The sequence below is a fragment of the Hyla sarda genome, chromosome 11, assembly GCF_029499605.1.
Source record: "Hyla sarda isolate aHylSar1 chromosome 11, aHylSar1.hap1, whole genome shotgun sequence".
Taxonomy (NCBI): domain Eukaryota; kingdom Metazoa; phylum Chordata; class Amphibia; order Anura; family Hylidae; genus Hyla; species Hyla sarda.
The window spans coordinates 86,904,969-86,929,003 of record NC_079199.1 but is presented as its reverse complement, the minus strand read 5'-3'; the positions used below and the strand labels follow the sequence as shown (position 1 = coordinate 86,929,003).

The 24,035-nt window shown below is 43.6% G+C and overlaps 1 protein-coding gene across 3 annotated transcripts in view; it reads right to left on the bottom strand.

Moving 5' to 3' along the window:
* Positions 1 to 24,035, bottom strand: part of ARNT (aryl hydrocarbon receptor nuclear translocator) — an 81,174-nt gene that overhangs the window by 35,279 nt on the left and 21,860 nt on the right. For all 3 annotated transcript variants that reach the window (XM_056545980.1, XM_056545979.1, XM_056545981.1), the window contains exons 3-5: positions 22,294 to 22,338; positions 19,750 to 19,794; positions 7,222 to 7,435 (exon numbers count right to left, since the gene is read on the bottom strand). In XM_056545980.1, the coding sequence (XP_056401955.1) occupies positions 7,222 to 7,435; positions 19,750 to 19,794; positions 22,294 to 22,338 (304 nt within the window). The remainder of the gene's footprint in view (positions 1 to 7,221; positions 7,436 to 19,749; positions 19,795 to 22,293; positions 22,339 to 24,035) is intronic.

Below are 24,035 nucleotides of genomic sequence, written 5' to 3'. Positions count from 1 at the left end.
TCTGCTTGTCTTGGGAACTGCACAGCATAGAAGAGGTTTGCTATGGGGATTTTACTTCTAAACTGGGCGTTTCCCGAGACACGTGTCATCAGAGAGCACTTAGACAGAAAAGAACAACTCAACTTCAGAAGCTCATAAGTACTGAAAGGACAAAGATTTTTTTTATAGAAATAATTTACAAATCTGTTTAGCTTTCTGGAGCCAGTTGATATATATATATAAAAAAAAGTTTTTTCCTGGATAACCCCTTTAAGCTCTTTAAAATATGGAAGCTGAGTTGTAACTGGTTGTTATGGGAACATCTTTGTTGTTTCCATTCACTTGACTGCAAGCAGAGATCTTGGAAATGATAGCAGACTTACTAATCACACAACGAGTTAAAGGGGTACTCCGGTGGAAAAATTATCATTTTTTTTTTTAAATCAACTGGTGCCAGAAAGTTACCATATTTTTCGCCCTATAGGACGCACTGGCGTATAAGACGCACCCAATTTATAGGTGCAAAATCTAGAAAAATTAAGATTTTGAACCCAATAGTGGCCTTCAACATGCGGACCTCCAGATGTTGCAAAACTACAACTCCCAGCATTCCCGGACAGCCGCTGGCTGTCTGTGTATGCTGGGAGTTGTAGTTTTGCAACATCTGGAGGTCCGCAGATTGAAGACCACTATTGGGTTCAAAACCTTAATTTTTATTTTGCATAGGAGGTAATACTCACGTGTCCCCGCCGCTCCGGACCAGTCACCGCTGCCCTGGATGTCGCTCCATCGCTGTCGCCGTGCCCTCTTCGCTCCGGAACGTCTCTGCTGCCGGCCGGGTATCCTCGCTCTCCGTCATCACGTCGTTACGCACGCCGACGACGTGATGACGAGGAAGGAGAGCGCCGGCCATACAGGGGATCCCTGAACGGAGAAGACACCGAGGAGGCAGGTAAGGTCCCTCCCGGTGTCCTGTAAGCACTAACCTGGCTATTCTGTCGGGCTGTTCGGGACCGCCGCGGTGAAATCGCGGCGGTCCCGAAAAGCCCGACTGAGCAGCCGGGTTAGTGTCACTTTCCCATCAGACGCGGCGGTCAGCTTTGATCGCCACGTCTGAAGGGTTAATACAGGGCATCACCGCGATCGGTGATGTCCTGTATTAGCCGCGGGTCCCGGCCGTTGATGGCTGCAGGGACCACCGCGATAGGGGTGTATTCGCCGTATAATATGCACCGACTTTTACTCCCCAGTTTTAGGGAAGAAAAAGTGCGTCTTATACGGCGAAAAATACGGTAAACTGATTTGTAAATTATTTCTATTAAAAAAAATCCTTTTCCTTCCAGTACTCTTTAGCAGCTGTATGCTACGGAGGAAATTCTTTTTCTTTTTGAATTTCTTTTTTTTGTCTTGTCCATAGTGCTCTCTGCTGACACCTGATGCCTGTATAAAAGCTCCCAGGTGCCACACACATCTGATATTGAAGAGAGTTCCAACAAATATCTATGACAGTGTCTTTTAACCAATGTGCCTCCAACTTTCAGTATAAACGGCAGCCCTTGGCATGCTGGAAGTTGAGGTTTTGCAACAGCTGGAGGCACCCTGGTTGGGAAACACTTACTTTACTGTAAGTTCGCTCATCTCTAGTAAAAACTTCTAAACGTGTATATTGCAATGTAAAGATTTCGGCAATGAAAAAGTCAGGATCTATTGCACACTCCCTAGGCCAAAAGTGCATCTATACCTATAAAGTATATGGACAGATGGAGGATAGTAAACACCCTGACAAACTATGCCTCCCCCGCAGAGGTGAAAATGCCCCCAGTACTGCACACATTACCTGTTGTGTTGTTCTGGGATTTTTTTATGTGTCTTTATTTGCACTTCTGTCTGTTTCCCATCAATTTAGTCTACCATATTTTCTGTAGGATATATATGTTTATATGGGTAGTATATACAGCGTTGGCGGAGGCTTTTTTGTAGGATTATATTCATTTACAAATCTGTAAAACTTTCTGGCACCAGTTGATTTTGAAAAAAATAAATAAAATATATATATATATATATATATATATATATATATATATATTTTTTTTTTTCACCGGAGAACACATGACAGCGGATGGGAGAAAAGACTAGATGGTTTTCTCTTACCTGGGAGCCTCTTATCTATAGACAATGGGGGAGATTGATCAAAACCTGTCCAGAGGAAAAGTTGCCCAGTTGCCCATAGCAACCAATCAGATCACTACTTTCATTTTTATCAAGGCCTGTGCAAAATGAAAGAAGTGATCTGATTGGTTGCTATGGGCAACTGGGCAACTTTTCCTTTGCACAGGTTTTGATAAATCTCCCCCAGTATCTCTTATGATTGAAGTAGGGCTGGGCGGTATGGCCAAATATGTGTATCGCGGTATTTTTGTAACTTATGGCGGTTCCACGGTATATAACGGTATCCCCCCCCCAAGTGAATTATTAGCACAGCGCTGCGCTGTCCCCATCGGGGTACTACTCACGTCACCCGCAAGCACTGCCCTCCTCGTCCTCCTGTTTGTTGCGGCCGCCGGCGCTGACACTCTATACTGTATCCCTATGCCCGGGCTACAAAAGGTGAACAAAATAAACTTTAACGCATGTTCCTACGTCGGACTTACGCTCTTCCTGGGGACGTGAACGTCGGACAGCCGTCAGCCTATCACCGGCCGCAGCGATGTTCTGCCTCGGCTGGTGATAGGCTGAGCCCACTGTCATGTAAGAAGCCGGCTCCTTACATGACAGTGCACTCAACCTATCACCGGCCGAGGAGGAACATCGCTGCGGCCGGTTATAGGCTGACGGCTCTCCGGCCGGTGATAGGCTGACGGCTCTCTGGTCCGGACCGACGGGGAAGGTGAGTTAAAGGGGTATTCCAGGAAAAAACTTTTTTCTTATATATCAACTGGCTCCAGAAAGTTAAACAGATTTGTAAATTACTTCTATTAAAAAATCTTAATCCTTTCAGTACTTATGAGTTTCTGAAGTTAAGGTTGTTCTTTTCTGTCTAAGTGCTCTCTGATGACACCTGTTTCGGGAAACGCCCAGTTTAGAAGCAAATCCCCATAGCAAACCTCTTCTAAACTGGGCATTTCCCGAGACAGGTGTCATCAGAGAGGATTTAGACAGAAAAGAACAACCTTAACTTCAGAAGCTCATAAGTACTGAAAGGATTAAGATTTTTTTTTTTAATAGAAGTAATTTACAAATCTGTTTAACTTTCTGGAGCCAGTTGATAGATATAAAAAAGTTTTTTCCTGGATAACCCCTTTAAAGTTTATTTTGTTTACCTTTTGCAGCCCGGGCATAGGGATACAGTATAGAGCAGTGGTCTTCAACCTGCGGACCTCCAGATGTTGCAAAACTACAACTCCCAGCATGCCCGGACAGCCAACGGCTGTCCGGGCATGCTAGGAGTTATAGTTTTGCAACATCTGGAGGTTGAAGACCACTGGTATAGAGTGTCAGCACCGGCGGCCGCAACAAACAGGAGGACGAGGAGGGCAGCGCTTGCGGGTGATATGTGAGTATTTACCCCGATGGGGAAGCGCAGAGCAGCGCTGGGCTAATAATTAATTGGGGGGGGGGGTCAGAACAGCGCTCGCGGGTCACATATGATTAGTTCCCCGAAGTGGGGACAGCGTGCTGCGGCTGATAATTCATTAATTCCCGAGGGGGAGGGGCCAAACCGGTATTGCGGTATGGGTTAAAATTCATATCGTGCAGGAAAAAAATTTCGGTATTCGGTATGAACCCTCGTGGTGACCCAGACTCTATGTGAGGTGATAGAAGACTCGTGTAAATAAGGAAATGAACTAGTACCTCCTCTCCTCACCCATCACCTACATTACAGGAATTTTACACGACTGTCACATAAATCAGGAAAGAGCAGCGTGACCGGTGCAGAGCGGAGATGGATTCACAGACGACCATTAGACTGTAAACCCAGGTGAATGTATCTTTACAGAATCATAAAGCATCTTACTGTACTCACATATTCAACCCCAGTGAAGGGTTATTTTCTACCAATCTTCATCACCTATAACAGCACAAATAATAGTACTAGTGCACTAAAATCTCCTATATAAGGCGATGACAATAACATTTTTAAAAGGGGTTATCCAGGAGTAGAAAAACAGAGCTAATTTCTTTTAAAAACCGCTCCCTGTCTGTCTCCAGGTTAAAGGAGTACTCTGCCCCTAGACATCTTTTTCCCCCTATCCCAAAGGATAGAGGATAAGATGTCTGATCGCAGGGGTCCCACCGCTGGGGACCCCCGTGATCTCGGCTACGGCACCCTCGACATCCGGTGCAGAGAGCGAACTTCGATCCGTGCCGGATGACTGGGGATGCGGGGCGGAGGCTCATGACATCACGGACATGCCCCCTCAATGCAAGTCTATGGGAGGGGGCAGGACGGCCGTCACGCCTCCTCCCATAGACTTGCATTGTGGGGGCGTGGCCGTGACATCACGAGCGGGGTGCTGCCATGATGTCACGGGCCTCTGCCCCGCATCGCCAGTCATCCGGCAAGGAGCAAAGTTCGCTCCGTGCACCGGATGTCTAGGGTGCCGTAGCCGAGATCACGGGGGTCCCCAGCGGTGTGACCCCCGCGATCAGAAATCTGCTGCTGTGTCCCCCAATGGTGTTGAGGGTGTCCCTGATTATTCTTTGGTATATGCTACTTGTTAGTAGGTAGGTAGGCATCAGTGGGTGTCAGCTGCATGGGCCATTGGCATTTATATCAGGATTTTTGCACATTTTGGTATTGTGTTTGTATGTATCTATATATTTGTGCCCGGCAGCGATATGCATTTTTGACACTCGTCTCTTGCCTGCATTTTATTTCAGGGAACCTCACATTGGATTATATGTGTCCATTAGGGGGGCTGGTGTTTTTGCAGGATTACAGTCCTCCACCATGTTGCTATCATTTTTGGTTTTAAATGTTTGTTTTATGATTTATGTGTATAATAAAGATTCTATTTTGTATTTTTTCATACCAATTACTTGTGGTGTGCGTCTTTCATAGTGGCTAACTGTGCTTCTTTCTAGTTTGTCTTGCTTGTTTGTAGCCATTTGATTGCACCCACTTTTCAGTATTCTGGAGGTGCCCGTCTTTCCATCTTTTTCTTGTTTTATACTCATGATACCCAATGCTCTAAACAAACGCCCAGTGGCAGGACCCCCGCGATCAGACATCTTATCCCTTATGCTTTGGATAGGGGACAAGTTGTCTAGGGGCGGAGTACCCCTTTAAGTGTGGTTCTGGCAGCTCAGTTCCATTAAAGTGAATGGAGCCAAGTTGTAAAACCATACAGAGACAGACAAGGAGCTGGTTTTGAAAGACAATAGATGTGTTTTTCTATTCCTGGATAGCCTCTTTAAACGGAAAATGGGAAAAAGGGTCGTTTTGAATATTTAGTATTTGTGAGTTTGGGTTTTTTATTTTTTTATATTTTAAAACTTTTGTACGGATACTTTTAGTCCCCCATGGGACTTGAACAAGCAATTGCTTTCACAGTACACTGCAATACTAATGTATTGCAGTGTGCTGTCATGTTACTGATCTATTTCACTCTGCATATGGGTCAGGCTCCATTCCTAAACCGATGCCATATTTCTCTATGTACGGTGGATTGCATTAAAATGGTGAAACGTCTGAGGATAGCTAATTTGCATACTGATTTGTAGAGTCGCGTGGTATACCACATTAGTCTCAGTACGGCTGGGTTCACACCACGTTTTTGCAATACAGTTCCCGTACACGTTTTCAATTTGAAAACCGTACAGAACCGTATTGAAAACCGTATGCCAAAAGATGCATCAGGTTGTGTACGTTTTGTATCCTGTACGTTTTGTCAGTTTTTTTTCCGTACCCAAACCGTAGCCTACCATGGTTTATGGTTCAGGTGGAAAAAAAACGTATTGAAACGTATACTTTTTTTTTTTTTTTAAACATGGGAGTCAATTGGTACCGTACAGAACTGTATGTGCGCACGGTTCCATCAGGTTTTCACCATATGGTTTTTTACTTTGCACACTTTTTTTGATTGGGATTTCAATCAAACAAGTGAAACTTTATTCATAATATAATGAAAAGTTAAAAACGTATACATTTTTTTCTAAAAAAAACAGATGCAACTGGACATCATTTTTCAAACCATACAGGGTTTTCAACCGTATACAGATTAAAATTTGTACATACGTTTTGATACAGTCAGGTTTTGGGGAATCCGTTTCTTTTATCAAAAACCTGATATGGGAACTGTATTGCAAAAACGTGGTGTGAACCCAACCTTAAAGGGGTACTCCGGTGAAAACCTTTTTTCTTTTAAATCAACTGGTGCCAGAAAGTTAAACAGATTTGTAAATTACTTCTATTAAAAAATCGTAATCCTTCCAGTACTTATTAGCTGCTGAATGCTACAGAGGAAATTCCTTTCTTTTTGGAACACTGATGACATCACGAGCACAGTGCTCTCTGCTGACATCTCTGTCCATTTTAGTAACCGTGCATAGCAGATGTATGCTAAGGGCAGCATTGTGGCTCACTGGTTAGCCCTGCTGCCTTGCAGTTCTGGGGCCTTGGGTTCAAATCCCACTAAGGACAACAATAAATAAAGAGTTATTATTATTATTATAATGACGTCAGCAAAGAGCACTGTGCTCGTGATGTCATCAGAGAGAATTCCAAAAAGAAAAGAATTTCCTCTGTAGTATTCAGCAGCTAATAAGTGCAGGAAGGATTAAGATTTTTTAATAGAAGTGATTTACAAATCTGTTTAACTTTCTGGCACCAGTTGATTTAAAAGAAAAAAGGTTTTCACCGGAGTACCCCTTTAATCAGAAAGGATCACATAACATATACTTTACAGCAGTGTTTCTCAACCAGTTTGCCTCCAGCTGTTGCAAAACTACAACTCCCAGCACGCCCGGACAGCCTGCGGCTGTCCGGGCATGCTGAGAGTTGTAGTTTTGCACCATAGTTGGGAAACATTGCCATAGGGAAAGGGGGATAAGTAGTTGCCAGATATGCCTAAGGGGTTATCCAGGAATAGTAAAACAGAGCTAATTTCTTCCAAAAACAGCACCACACCTGCCCTCAGGTTGTGTGTGGTATTACGATTTGGCTCAATTTAAAGGGGTACTCCACTCGGCTGTTCAGAGGAAAAGAAATAGAAGCTAACAGCCTTATTGCTAGCGCCTTACCTGGTCTGTCAAGAATGACGGTTTATAGGCGCCATCTGTGGGAGTGTTTCCGGTTCCCCGCAGAGACTTCATATGAGACACTGCCATGCGTAGAATAGTGAGCTTGTCGGGCTTGCGTGCCAGGGCGCTGCATGTGGGCACCATATCAGAGAGCTCTGTAATGTATGCGGTCATTTTATTCCTTCTTCTCCGCTCAATTTCGCTGTGGTTCTCCCTGTGACAGAACACAGTAAACAAGGGTCACTCTGCACTGAGGAGCAGACAACGAGAAACAAAGTGTAAGAGTCAGGCAGGCCAGATCTTCTGGGTTATAAGACACCGTGCCATCATGCCAGCCATGCACATCAGAGTGAGGAGGGAGAACAGAGATTAAAGGGGTACTCCCGTGGAAAACTTTATTTTTTTAAATCAACTGGTGCCAGAAAGTTAAACAGATTTGTAAATTACTTCTATTAAAAAATCTTTACCCTTCCAGTACACTTTAGCAGCTGTATGCTATAGAGGAAATTCTTTTCTTTTTGAATTTATTTTTTGTCTTGTCCACAGTGCTCTCTGCGGACTCCTCTGTTCGTGTCAGGAACTGTCCAGAGCAGCATAGGTTTGCAATGGGGATTTTCTCCTGCTCTGGACAGTTCCTGATACGGGCATCAGGTGTCAGCAGAGAGCACTGTGGACAAGACAAAAAAAGAAATTAAAAAAGAAAAGAATTTCCTCTGTAGCACACAGCTGCTAAAAAGTACTGGAAGGGTAAAGATTTTTTAATAGAAGTAATTTACAAATCTGTTTAACTTTCTGGCACGTTGATTTAAAAAAAAAAAAATTTCCATGGGAGTTCCCCTTTAAAGACTTAAAACTATCACAGAACGTTAGTAACTACATTTACAAGCCCATGGTGCCAAGTATGGGAGCATTTTCTTTACCACAATCAGTTAAAGTGCCAGGCTGGAGGCACAGTAAACTTGTCCACCAGCTTTTTGCATTGAGGTTATTTGTGTTTCACTTTCACTTTCCTTTGTAGTCTTATTCATGAAAGCTCCATATACCGCGCCTGTATAATACTGTTCTGCTCTCTAGTTTATTCACATGTACCTAATCTGCTGCCGATTTCAGCTATGTATTTATATTAAATATGCAGCATAAAGTCTGCAGCGTATTGAGCATGTGTGAACATAACCTTAAAAAGTACCTGTCACCAAATAAACTGTTCTAAACTACCTCAAGCTATGTTCCCTAACTACTCCTAACACCCCTCCTGTCCTTAAAAAAAAACAAAAAAACTGAGCTTTAAAAAGCTGTGTATCATACCTTTCTTCTTGCTCACATAGTTCAATCTCCCAGCAGGAGAAAGTGGGCATTTCCCAGCAGGCATGACATCACTGAAGCCTGCTGGGGGACCACTTCCGCCCTCACATGGTTGCAGTATTGTGATGAATAGAAGACCTGAAGCTCTGTGCATGTTTCAGTCTGTGCACTATTCAGTGAGGCTCTCCTTCAGCTTTCAGTCTTTCTGTGAGAATCTGTGGAGCTTTCACTTTCTGTGCAGCTGTCAATCAAGCTCAGTGCAGAGAAACATTTCTTGAGTTTGGACTCCTGCCAGGCCAGAAGGAGACCGAACTCACTGTGTTAATTGTGGCAGGGAACAGAACAGAGCCACCTAGTGTACATTTTTTTATATTACATTTTAAACATATTTATGTTGATAATTTTAAAAGCAAGTGAATGGGAAAGTGTCTGCTAATTACACAAGGAACACGATATGAAAAGTTTTATTTGGTGACAGGTACTCTTTAAAACAAAACACCAATCCAGTATTGATCTAAGAATAAATTTTAGACCTGCTAGTTGCTATGGATGAATTTATAGCTATATACAGAAATAAGGCCTGAGAGTGCAACCTATACAGAACCCCCATAACAAATATGTTTCACTTAAATTTTTAAACGTTTCCCCACATAAAGTATTTATGATAAAGACATTTGATAAGTGCTTAGACCCCCAGAAATACACACAACAGGGATGCACAGTTTTCAATCGGGAAATATATAAATATCTGACTGAAAGAAGACATATATTACTGGATATTAGGGTAATCAAATAAAAATGCCAAAAAAGCCCATGTATAGGATACCCTATATGATACATGAAATAAAAAGGATGGAAAAGCGCTCCACTGTGAAGGACAATATATAAAGAAGGTGAGCCCCTATGAATAGAGTAACTCAACAGATAGTGTTGTGCTATGAAAGAGGCACAACACTCTTGTGGGCATGTAATCCTTTCGGAGGGTTGTGATGGAGATTCCGCCTGGACATCCACCTAGGACTGCAGCTTATCCTGCCCTCGGCTAGGCATAGGGAACGTAAATTGAAGATGGTGCACTTTTCCGGTGCACAGGTGATGGGGATATTACAGCGCTGTCCACAACCAAGGTGAGTAGTTTAAAAGTTTTTTTATTTTACATGTAACGCGTTTCAAGGATGCTCCATCCTCTTCCTTGGTTGTGGACAGCGCTGTAATATCCCCATCACCTGTGCACCGGAAAAGTGCACCATCTTCAACTATATGATACATGTAAAAGTGCAAATAAAATATTTTACACCTATTTAGAGTGACAGCGGCAATGGAAGCAGGACATCCACCACTATACGGCTTTGGTAATCCATCTATCCTATCCGCTTTATTGTCCCACTGAACTTTACCCTTCCTTCCCGTTTCCCCTCCCAAAAAAAAATTATAAACCTTTAAAGAGTACCTGTCATGATCTTGTTATATTTTATAATCCTCCCAGTTCACTGCCCCCATCATGATAAACCACTCCCTGCCTTTATTTTTATTGTTTTTTAGTTTTCTACCTTTATATTGCTCTGTATTTTCTGCTCAGTCTCAGATTCACAGACTGAGAAGGGGCGTTCCCCAGCAGGCGTGACATCATCTGAAGCCATACAGGGGAGAACTTCCTCCCTCACTCTGCTACACACAGCCCAGAACAGTTCAGTGTGAGATAATCTATGATTGGATAAGGCTGCACACCCCCTGTGGCTTTACCCTACCTCGCGCACCACTGCAAATTCCACGGAAGTGCCGACATATCACTATGTTACACATCAACCGTCCTGATCCCTACTATCTCCTCCAATAGCCATGTCTGACCTAGAGAAATAAGATGGAGGCGATGGGAGGAGTCTGGGCAGGTATAGCAGTACTCCTAAAGATACATTCGATACACTTAAGTGCTTGTCTGCATATTGAACAATATACAAATATAATGAAGCAACACATTAAGATACTAAAGGAAGTGTTCATTACACAATGACAATCTTTATTCAGCAATACCAGTGGTTTAGTTTTGCCAAAACTGGTGGCAGATTCTCTTTAAAAAAAAAAAAGGGGGAAGGAAAGGCGTCCCTGCATAAGCATCAGGGGAAGATGAACTTGTGATAAATAGGTATCCCATGAAAATGATGATATTTTTCAATAAACCTCAGATCATTCACACAAGAACAAGCATATACCATGTGTATTGTTGGGTGGTGAATTAACGTTACATTATAGGGAACATGTAAAAGACTGTAAGAAAGTGCAGAACAGGAAGAAAGTTAGAAGCGGAGGCAACTTGAAGCGTCAACCAGCGTTTCTCGCCATGCTCCTGCTCCTACCTTGCAAGTCTTTCCTTATCCGCTGAACTCTGCTCATCGTCTGACCTGGAAACAAAACCAACCCGCTTAGCTGAGAGGAGATCTGGGACCAGAAGCTGGTGAACCCCAGACATAGCTCACCTTGTGGTATTATATCTGTGTGTTCTAATGCCTTATTTTATTAGGTAAATGTTATCCACTTTATATTAGGGGTAGGATCTATTGCCATGAGATATGGTTATAAAGCCGCAGTTTCTCATTCGCCTTCATGCATACTAGTGTGGTCGCTTTCTGATCACAAAGTCAAATAACTGCACCTGCCTAAATTTACAAGGCACCGCTGAACGTGACCGATAAAAAGAGAGCCGAAGAGATCCAATGCTGTTTTACTCTGACGGACTATGCAGTAACTGTGATCACTACATATTTATGATGCAGTACAGCAGGCGCTTAAAGGAAAACTGTCAGCTTTCTCCCCCTGCACTAACTAGCGGTACTGGCTGGTAGTATGGGGGACGCTGATAAGTTTGGTCCTTACCGTACCCGGATCCGCGGCGCCGTTCGGCCTTCATCTTCTATTATCGGTATATTCAAATGAGGTGCTAACTGGCCCTCTGACGTCAGTGCCGGGCCGCAGCACCGCCCAGCTCATCAATATTCCTCCCCTCCATCAGCCTCTCCCTCTTCTCCCCGCTCTGTAATGAAGAGAGAGGGGAGGAATATTGATGAGCTGGGTGGCGCTGCGGCAGGCGGCACTGACGTCAGAGTGCCAGTTAGCACCTCATTTGAATATACAGAAAATAGAAGATTAAGACCGAACGGCGCAGCGGATCCGGGCACGGTAAAGACCAAACTGATCAGCGTCCCCTGCACTACCAGCCAGTACCACTGGTTAGTGCGGGGGGAGAAAGCTGACAGTTTTCCTTTAAAGGGGTGTTCAGACTTTATACATCTTATCCCCTATCTAAAGGATGGAGAATAAGATGTATGATCGCAGGGGTCCCCGCCACTGGGGACCTCCACGATCTCGGTGCAGCCCCCGGAATTCTGTGGCGGGCGCTGCCTCCGAGAAGATGGGGGACATGACGTCACGGCCACGCCCCAAGTGATGTCACACCATGCCCCCTCCATTCATGTCTATGGGAGGGGGCATGACATCCGTCACGCCCCCTCTCATAGACATGAATTGAGAGGCGTGACATCACTAGGGGGTGTGGCCGTGACGTCATGTCCCCATTTAGGGGGCTGCACCGAGATCGCCGGACCCCTACGATCATACATCTTATCCCTTATCCTTGCTTTTCACTGGAGTACCCCATTAATGGGGTCCAAATCCACAATAAACACGGACTCAGCAGCTTCCTGCATGTTGTACCACTTAAAGGAAATGTGATTTCCTGATTTAACCAAGTTAAGTCAGATACTAAAAGTGTTTTATTTACTTAATTTTTGGGACATTATTATGCAGGCTAGCTTGCCTGAGCTGTTTTAACAGTATCTAGAGTTATGCTTTATAATAGGACCCATGGACCCAAGCAACAATATACTGAAGCTCTCCCTTTTACATGAATGTGAAAAGTCACTGGACATAGTCTGACCTTAGAAGAGATCATTCCACAGGGAGGGGGGAGCTGAGTTGTACACATCATCTACTGTCTTTGCTATCTAGTGGTGTCACCTTTCACGGTAATGCTGTACAGATCACTTTCCAGCAGTCTCTTCCTTATCACATACAGATCAGGACGTCTCTGCTTAGCTTTAGGCTTAGGCTGCGTTCACACGGCCGTCTAGACCCGTCCCGTTCTTCTCCCGTCATAAATAAAAACAGACTTTTAAAAAAACTGACAATAACGGATGCAAACGGATGGTATCCGTTTGTATCCATTATTGTTCAGTTAATTAAAAAAAAAATTTTTTTTTTGTTCTGAGCATGCTCAGAAGTAAAAACGGATCAAAAAACGGATGCAAGCAGATGACATTTTCCATAGACTTTAATATTAAACTTACTGTATCGTTTTTTTTTCTTCCGTTTTTTTTTTTACGGGAGAAAAATGAGTGCATGCACCGCCTTTTCTCCCGTAAAAAAAAACAAAAAAAAAACTAAAATGAGCGCAGACGGGTGCAAACGGATGTGAAAGGATTGTAAAAAAATATCCCATTGACGTCAATGGGATTATTTTACAACCGTTTCTAATCCGTTTACAAGCAGCAACAACGGAACCTAAACGGGGAAAAAAAAAAAATGGGGACAGACGGCCTCGTGGTCAGATTAAATACTGCAAGATTTCAGGATTATTATTTTACATAAATAGAAAATTAGGGAAAAAATCACCACAAATTATAAAAAAAAAAAAAAATCATTTTCTAAAGCCACATTCCCTTTAAATAAAGTTCCCATGAAACTGAAAACAGGAAATGCGATGTCTGTTCACATTTACAGAAAATGAGGTCAAAAAAGACAAAGGGTTCAGTTCCTCAGGCTAAAATATTGTGTTGACTTTCATGTTCACAAAGGAAAGAGGGTCTCACATAGAGATGAGCGAACTTACAGTAAATTCGATTCGTCACAAACTTCTCGGCTCGGAAGTTGATGACTTTTCCTGCGTAAATTAGTTCAGGTTTCAGGTGCTCCGGTGGGCTGGGAAAGGTGGATACAGTCCTAGGAAAGAGTCTCCTAGGACTGTATCCACCTTTTCCAGCCCACCGGAGCACCGGTAAGCTGAACTAATTTATGCAGAAAAAGAAATCAACTGCTGAGCCGAGAAGTTCGCGACGAATCGAATTTACTGTAAGTTCGCTCATCTCTAGTCTCACATTCTCTGTATATTTCTGACGTAAGGAGGGACGAGATCACTCTGGTTTTTGACTAATAAACAAGTTACTTTAGTGTTTCCCAACCAGGGTGCCTCCAGCTGTTGCAAAACTACAACTCCCAGCATGCCCGGACAGCCTTTGGCTGTCCGGGCATGCTGGGAGTTGTAGTTTTGCAACAGCTGGAGGCACCCTGGTTGGGAAATACTGAAGTCCCTTGTTTACCAGATTGTCTCCCCCCCCCCCCCCCCTCCAGTCTGCAGCATTTGCCTGAGGCTTCCAGATACATCATTACCGAGGAGGAAGCCTGCAGCCAACAATCCCTGATATCACACAAGAGCTGCTTAAGTACTGATCCTGGTAACAACACAGACCCACGGAGTCAATACATGTGCTAGCCATTACTTTTTACACCATGTAAAGTGATTCCTAGGGGCCCGATGGGTTCCAGTCAGTTATTGTAATAACATTTTTATGTTAAAAATAAAAAAGGATTCACATCCTTCCCAAATTTACTTTTCCATTTTTTTTAAATAAATTTTTAAAGGGGTTCTCTGGTGAAAAAAAAAAAAGGTTTTAAATCAGCTGGTGGCACAAAGTTATACAGATTTGTAAATGACTTCTATTTAGAAATCTTAACCCTTCCAGTACTTATCCGCTGCTGCTGCATGCAGCATAAAGAGGAAGTTGTGTAGTTCTTTCTTTCCAGTCTGAGCACAGTGCTCTCTGCTGACACCTCTGTCCCTTTAAGGAACTGTCCAGAGTAGAAGCAAATCCCCATAGCAAACCGCTCCTGCTCTGGACAGTTCCTGACACGGACAGTGGTGTCAGCAGAGAGCACTGTGCTCAGACTGGTAAAAACTACACAACTTCCTGTGGAGCATATAGCAGCTGATAAGTACTGGAAGGGTTAAGATTTTTTAAATAGTCATTTTTTTAAAAAGTAATTGACAAATCTGTATAACTTTCTGGCACCAGTTCATTTAAAGGGGTACTCTACACTAGACATCTTATCCCCTATCCAAACGATAGGTAACATGTCTGATCGCGGGGGTCTCTGTACAGCACCTGGCGTTCGTTTAGTATGCTGGGTCCGGGCGTCAGGGGTAGTGACGTCACAGCCACGTCCCATGTGACGTTACACCACGCCCCCTAAAATGACACGTTATGTTCTTTCTGAGGATCGGTAGAATTACAATACAAAACATTACAATACATATGTATATACTATGGGGGGGGGGGGGGGGGGGTATTTATCATTGCATATACACGTCTTTTATTGCGTACTATTGTCGCATTTCCACTGAGACATCGCGATTTGCGACTTTTCATTGCGCCTTTCACATTACGTCGTTTTCAGGTTCCGACTGCAAATCAACTTTTGACAGCTTCTTTTTTGCAGTGGTCGGGAATTTACTATTAGCGCCTTTTATACTTTGTCGCAAAAACGGTTACAAATACTGCAATTTTGTCGCAATTCAAAGTCATTTTTAAACTGACATAAAAAAGTGCCATACCATCAGTTTTGGCTAGTAAACCCCAATAAACGCCAAAGTTACCATATAGCGTGCGGCAAATGATAAATTCGGCGCAAGTCCGTCGAAAACACTGCAAAAAAAATAGGGTAAAAAACCACATAGAACAACCAGTTTTGATAAATACCCCCCTATATGTATATACTAGACTAGATTGACATGTCTGTTCAGGGCCTCCGTCATGTACAGCAGCAGAAAACAAAGCCGGACAGTCTGCTGCATGTTGGACAACAATGGAGCCTACGAAACCCTACAGATGATAATGGGGTTCATTGGTTTCCATCATTTCACTGGAATATAACTAGACACAAAAAAAACAAACAAAAAAAAAAAAAACAGCATGCTGTTCGTTTAAATTGAAAAAAATAAAATAAAATAAAATGATATATATATATATATATATATATATATATATTTTTTTTTTTTTTTTTTTTTTTTCTGTCCACAGAGTAATAAACCCTATACAAATCCCTATTTATCAGACATTTTATGCTGCACATACAGCATGGGAGGGGCACAGGCTCCCAGATTACAGCAGTCTATCAGTTTTGAACCCATCTGGTTTATACTGCGGTTGACTGATAGTTATCTCCCTATACACAAGTAGAGACCTATCAATCAAGCCTGGAAAGAAGCCTTCTGGGACCACCTAGATCAGCATTTCCTTTAGGATACAGCAAAAATGGTGCGTTTCTGCCACAATTGTGTACAAATCGCTGCAAAATTAATAAACATGTCTAAGCAATATTCAGGGGGACTCCTACATGTCAGACCTTTATTGATTATTGGTCATACCTAATGGGTGGTCTCAATAAATCCCATAAGATATGGCACTGTGCCAAGACCCCAGGCGGGCACAGAGTACTGAACCTTCCTGAATCCTTTCTTAAAATCAAGCACCATCCAGTGATGATAATTGTCACACGCAGGGCCGGTTCTTCCTATAGGCTAAAGAGGCAGCTGCCTATAGTGCACATTTGACGGGGGCGCACTTCACCGCCACAATAAAGCAAAATCAATCCTACTGTCAGAGCTTGCTGGGTGAGTGAGCGCTCATATGGAGCGCTGTCAGCGCATGCCACCAGCAATTCACCCCCTTCCTTCCACTGCATGTATGGAGCGCCACCAGTATACACTACCCTCCCCCGCATGGAGTGACCTGTGCCCGTAGGGTGAGAGAGGACAAAGGGAAGTCCCTGTTCATAATACATCTAACAAAGAAATGTGGTATAGCTAAAGTAGCCCATTCACTAGATCAGTGTTTCCCAGCCAGCGTGCCTCCAGCTGTTGCAAAACTACAACTCCCAGCATGCCCAGACAGCCAAAGGCTGTCTGGGCATGCTGGGAGTTGTAGTTCTGCAACAGCTGGAAGCACGCTGGATGATGCTGCCAGAATATTTCGGCCCCAGGAGTGTTACTATAAGGGTGCAGAGATAGCAAGAGAGTCCTCTTGATGGGGGCGCCGCTCTGCACGCTGCAAGAAAGATAGTGGCCAGCCAGCATCCGAAGCACCAGCCCAGCCAGCACCACTGTGTCACCCCAGTAGTAAGGAGATTACATGAGGAGGGGGTTTGTTACAGTGTATCACCCCAGTAGTAAGGAGATTACACTGTAACAAACCCCCTCCTCATGTAATCTCCTTACTACTGGGGTGATACACTGTAACAAACCCCCTCCTCATGTATCACCCCAGTAGTAAGGAGATTACATGAGGAGGGGGTTTATTACAGTGTGTCACCCCAGTAGTAAAGAGATTACATGAGGAGGAGGTTTGTTACAGTGTGTCACCCAGGTAGTAAGGAAATTACATGTGGAGGAGGTTTGATACAGTGTGTCACCCCAGTAGTAAGATTACATAAGGAGGAGGTTTGTTACAGTGTGTAACCCCAGTAGTAAGAAGATAACATGAGGAGGATGTATGTTACAGTGTGTCACCCCAGTAAGGTTATTAGATGATGAGGAGGTTTGTTACAGTGTGCCACCCCAGTAGTAAGGAGATTACATGAGGAGGAGGTTTGTTACAGTGTGTCACCCCAGTAGTAAGGAGATTACATGAGGAGGAGGTTTGTTACAGTGTGTTACCCCAGTAGTAAGGAGATTACATGAGGAGGATGTATGTTACAGTGTGTCATCCCAGTAGTAAGATTACATAAGGAGGAGGTTTGTTACAGTGTGTCACCCCAGTAGTAAGAAGATAACATGAGGAGGATGTATGTTACAGTGTGTCACCCCAGTAAGGTTACTAGATGATGAGGAGGTTTGTTACAGTGTGTCACCCCGGTGGTAAGGAGATTACATGAGGAGGAGGATTGTTACAGTGTGTCACCCCAGTAGTAAGGAGATTACATGAGGAGGAGGATTGTTACAGTGTGTCACCCCAGTAGTAAGGAGATTACATGAGGAGGATGTATGTTACAGTGTGTCACCCCAGTAAGGTTATTAGATGATGAGGAGGTCAAGGGACGGCAAAGTTAGCTTTCGACTAGGGTGGCAAAAATCCTTGCACCAGTCCTGGTCACGTCATGAAGGCAACAAGCACAGTTCACTAATACGTTGCCACAAATCAGAAGCACTTCACTGTTTTTTATGCTCCTCATCAATGTCCGTTGTGTTTTATATAAAACTAGCCGAGTATACAACACTGCCCGGATTTTCCTACCTAATCTTTGTGGGGGAGGAAAAGCAACAAAGGAGGAAGTTTTTTTTTCCCTCATATGCTGTCCTCAAATCCAGACCCCATATCCTCTCCTCATATCCCGATTCCAAATCTCCTCCTCATATCCCATCCTAATATCTCAACCTCATATCCCATCTTCATAGCCTGTCCTCATACTATGTCCCTATATCCCAACCTCATATCACAACCCCATATCCCCACCTCCTATCCTGACCTCATATCCCATCCCCATATGACGCATTTACCAGGACGTGCGGAGAAAGGTACCGGAAGCTCCATATACTTGTATGGGACTTGAAACAAAAACCCCATCATTCACATAGGATGGGGGGTAGGTTAGGGGTTAATTTTAACTAATTTATATATATATGTTTATTTGACATATAAGTAACATGTGACCAAGTATTATCGAAATTATCTCCAGCAGTTTGGAAGTTATGCAGTAACATATATTTCCCATAGACTTGTAACAAAAACCCCGACCCTTGCAAAAAGGGGTGAGTAAGGGTTAAATCACCTATCCTATGTTTGTTGTTGACATATAAGTAACATGTGGCCAAGTTTCATGGAAATATCTTTAGCCGTTTGGACGTGATGCTGGAACATACACACGTACACATTGAGATATATATATATATATATATATATATATACACACACACACACACACACACACAGTGATCCCTCAACTTACAATGGCCTCAACATACAATAGTTTCAACATACAATGGTCTTTTCTGGACCATTGTAACTTGAAACCAGACTCAACATACAATGCTATGGAATCTGCGAAACGTGTCAATGGCTGGAAGAACCGACCAATCAGAATGGACATTTCACTGGTAAAACCCCTGTATTACTGAAGTGCATGCACTGACTGGTGTCTGGTAGCGCCCCCTACAGTACAGGGAGGTATTACATGTTCTGTACTCTTTACCTGTAAAAAAATTGCTGTGCAAATTTGGGGGGAGTGGCTCCCTCTGTAGCCATGCATCCCCTCCCCTATTTTCACAGGAGGTGGTTTGGATCGTTAGTGGATCCAACATGTCACCCAGCCTGAGGTAGGTGAGTGTTTAGGGACCCATCTGATAAGAGGCCACCTCCGCGTGGTGGATGGGGGGACACATTTTGATCAAAAAGTGCGCTAAGAGCCTCCATTTTGTTGACCAAGTGTGCTGCTGCCATTTTCTTTTTTTTTTACATGTTTTGTACTTGCCACAGCAGCGTGCACCCGTGTATTGGGTTTAGGTGCTGGCTACATTTTCAGGTTTTTTTTTCTTTACTCTTTACCTGTGCCAGGGTTAGCCGCTCCTTTGGGCATCAGGTGAGGGCGGCTCCATTTTACTTTTTTTTTTTTTAGGACACTGCATGTTCTGTACAGGACCCTGAAGAAGCTTCTGTCCTCTACATAGACCAGTGTTTCCCAAAGAGGGTGCCTCCAGCTGTTGCAAAACTATAACTCCCAGCATGCCCGGACAGCCGAAGGCTGTCCGGGCATGCTGGGAGTTGTAGTTTTGCAACAGCTGGAGGCACCCTCTTTGGGAAACACTGACATAGCCAGTGATCTACAGCTCCCAGCAGATCTTTACTTTTACATGAAAGAATTTGCTATATCTATATTAGTTATCTACTTATTTTTGTTTAATTCTCACTTTTTCCTATTTTTGGATGACATTTTGGTGGCTTCAGAACCAACTACCAGGTTTCCATAGAGTTCTGGTCTCAACATACAATGGTCGTCCTGGAACCAATTAATATTGTAACTTGAGGGACCACTGTGTATGTATATATATATATATATATATATATATATCCAAGCAAATGAATTCCCTGTACGGGGCATACCAACGTAGAACAAAGGATAACTTACCTTGCAAACCTTTCCTTGTCATTAGGGAGAGAGTCATCATCACACCTGAAATTCACAAGGGAAACAGATCGATTAGATGAAAAGAGGTTCACAATAAAGTCCCTTGAATTGCCAGAGCTGAGCCAACACCTTGTGTTGTGACAACCAGCAGGACATCTGTCACTTGGGAGTCCATGCAGGGATACACGTGCAGAGCGTCATGTGTCTATGGAAAACACTTGCGCTGGATCCCCAGCGATCACCTAATCTGTGCATTTCCCCTGCAGTGCCCTTAGTAGAGGCAAATTTAGTAGGAGGCTGGGTTCACACCATGTGTTTGCAATACAGTTCCCGCATCAGGTTTTTGATAAAAAACGGATTCCTCAAAACCGGACTAAAACTAAACTGTATCAAAACGTGTGTACAAATTGTAATCCGTATGTGGTTAAAAACCATATACGGTTTGAAAAATGATGTCCGGTTGCATCCGTTTTTTAAGAAAAAAACATCTACGTTTTTAACTTTTCACTCCATTATGAATAAAGTTTCACTTGTTTGATTGAAACTCCATGGAAAAAACTGGAGATGAGCAAAGTTACAGCGATTCGATTCGTCACAAACTTCTCGGCTCGGCAGTTGCTGACTTTATCCTGTATAAATTAGTTCAGCTTTCAGGGGCTCCGGTGGGCTGGAAACTCTCCTAGGACTGTATCCACCTTTTCCAGCCCACAGGACCACCTGAAAGTTGAACTAATTTATGCAGGATAAAGTCAGCAACCGCCGAGCCGAGAAGTTTGTGACGAATCGAATCACTGTAAATTCCCTCATCTCTACCAAAAACCATATGGTGGAAACCGGATGGAACCGTACGCACATACGGTTCTGAATGAACGTATTTCAGATAACGGGGTTTAAGTATAATACTATCAAAGTTTAGGATTAATGCCTATGAATACCCCCCTAATTTGTGGTGCTATATGACCTCCCATACATACACATACTACCTATCGAAAAAAATCATTCAAAAATATATATTTCAACTACAAATAAATCTTTATTAGATATAGGAATTAAAAAACAGGAGAGATTCCATTCAGGAGGGGGAGGACAAAAGGCTGCCATAAAATTAGCCTAATTGTTATTACCGTATATACTCGAGTATAAGCTGCCCGGGCCTGCTGGGAGTTGTAGTTTTGAAACATCTGGAGGTCCGCAGGTTGAAAACCATTGAGGGCGGAGAGTTCACTCGAGTATAAGCCGAGGGGGGTGTTTTCAGCACGAAAAATCATGCTGAAAAACTCGGCTTATACTCGAGTATATACGGTAGTATATACATAATAGCTGCCATACATGGTATAAATAAAACCTCAAGTTACACAAGAATCACAAGTAATATTTAATATACAGCATGTAAATAACAGACATTACCACGAGTCACAAGACAGGCACCTAGAGCGCCACCACCCCAACGCTGGCGTTTCGGCATAGGCATACGGTTCTGTACGGTTCCCATTGACTCCCATGTTATAAAAAAAAAAAAAAACGTTTACGTTTCTATACGGTTTTTCACCCGGACCAAAACTGTGGTAGGCTACAGTTTTGGGTACGGGAAAAAAACTGACAAAACCGTACAGGATGCAAAACGGACACAAACTGATGCATCCGATACAGCCGTTGGCTGTCCGGGCATGCTGGGAAATGAAGTTTTGCAACATCTGGAGGGCCACAGTTTGAGACGACTGGTCTATACAGAATATAAGTGTAGCAATAAGATGGGGCTGGTATGATAGGCAGGTCATACATTCTAAATAGAGCTCAGCTGACCACTATGCCTTCTGACTACCCCTTACCCATGCACATAAAACAAAAAACATGCTGCCTCACACTCCTGGTGAAGACTCATCTCCAGAAAGAACATGGGGGGAGATTTATCAAAACCTGTCCAGAGGAAAAGTTGCCCAGTTGCCCATAGCAACCAATCAGATCGCTACTTTCCTTTTGCAGAGGCCTTTTCAAAAAGGAAAGTAGCGATCTGATTGGTTGCTATGGGCAACTCAGCATCTTTTCCTGTGGACAGGTTTGGATAAATCTCCCCCATGGATCGGGCATGTGAATTATAACTGCCCAATCCTTTTCTCCCCTGACATCTACCATCAGGACCCCGCCATACATAATAAATGGTGAAATAATCCAGAAAAGATTGGTGGGCTCGAGTGACAATCATCTAATGTGTATGGCCACCTTGGCATATGACAATTGGGCTTCATAAGACTATGGGGGAGAATTATCAAAACCTGTCCGGAGGAAAAGTTGCTGAGTTGCCCATAGCAACCAATCAGATCGCTTCTTTCATTTTGCAGAGGCCTTGTTAAAAATGAAAGGTTGATCTGATTGGTTGCTATGGGCAACTCAGCAACTTTTCCTCCAGGCAGGTTTTGATAAATCTCTCCCTATGTTATTAAGCAGAAATAAACTGCTACAGTAACCATTATTGGCTGAAATAACTCGTGGCTTTTTTATTTATTTATTTTTGCAGAAAAATACACAAACAAAATATATATGTACCTGAGGAATTTACTGTTCGAATCCTCATCGTCATCGAAATCCAGCCTGGGAAATAAAGAGAGCACTATTATTGCAGTATTATAAAAGATAACGCCTTAACCCCCTTACAGTCAAATTGAAAATGGAATAACCATTGGTTTATTTTTGCATAATGAAAACTTGTTTTATGTAAAACAAATATAATTTTGGGGTTGTTGCATTTAAAGATGAATTAAAGGTACAATTTTTTTTCAGAATTCTTTTGGGGAAGAGAGAGCAGGATGGGAACAAAAAAAAAACATTCCACAGTGGTTTCCCTTATTTTTTTTTTGTTAAGGGTGTACCGTATATACTCGAGTATAAGCTGAGTTTTTCAGCACGATTTTTTGTGCTGAAAACACCCCCCTCGGCTTATACTCGAGTGAACTCTCCGCCCTCAGTTGTCTTCAACCTGCGGACCTCCAGATGTTTCAAAACTACAACTACCAGCATACCCAGACAGCCATCAGCTGTCCGGGCATGCTGGGAGTTGTATTTTTTAAACATCTGGAGGTCCGCAGGTTGAAGCCCACTGTTCAGATATTGACAGGAGGTGATGATGAAGGGGGGGGGGTGGGATGATGACAGGCGGTGATGATGAAGGGGGATGTGGGATGATGACAGGCAGTGATGATGAAGGGGGGATGATGACAGGGAGATGATGAAGAGGGGTTGTGGGATGATGACAGGGGGATGATGAGAGGCGGGTGTGGGATGATGACAGGCGGTGATGATGAAGGGGGAATGATAAAGGGCGGGATGATGAAGCGGGGATGACCGGGGCATGATGACAGGCAGTGATGATGAGGGGGGGGATGATGACAGGGTAATGATGAAGGGGGGGATGATGACAGGGGGGTGATGACAGGCGGTGATGATGAAGGGGGGATGATGACAGGCAGTGATGATGAGGGGGGATGATGACAGGCAGTGATGATGAGGGGGGGATGATGACAGGGTAATGATGAAGGGGGATGATGACAGGCAGTGATGATGGGGGGGGATGATGACAGGGTAATGATGAAGGGGGGGATGATGACAGGGGGATGATGACAGGCAGTGATGATGAGGGGGGATGATGACGGTAATGCTGAAGGGGGGATGATGAAGGGGGGATGATGACAGGGTGAGGATGAAGGGGGGATGATGACAGGGTGATGATGAAGGGGGGGATGATGACAGGCGGTGATGATGAAGGGGGGGATGATGACAGGGTGATGATGACAGGTGGTGATGATGAAGGGGGGGATGATGACAGGGTGATGATGATGAGGGTGTTAATGACGGGGGTCTGGATGATTACATGGGGGGGATGATGTATTTCTCACCCTAGGCTTATAGTCGAGTCAATAACTTTTCCTGGGTTGTTGGGGTGAAATTAGAGGCCTCGGCTTATATTCAGGTCGGCTTATACTCGAGTATATACGGTACTCCGCTGCTCAGTGTTTGGAACCAACAGTTCCGAACGCTGGAGCCGATGCTGAGAGCTCGTGATGTCATGGCCCCGCATGGGCAGGGCATGACATCCTAAGCTCCCGGCTCCAGCGTTCGGAACAGTTTAAAACGCTGAGCGGCGGAGTACCCCTTTAAGTGTTTTTACAATAATGGCAATAGCTTGTATGTGTGGTGTGTGCTATGTAATTTTATTTTTTGGGGGGGTAGGGGGGAATTTGGAACACAATTAAATTACTCTTTATAATACTGTGTACCCTGACCATGCCCTC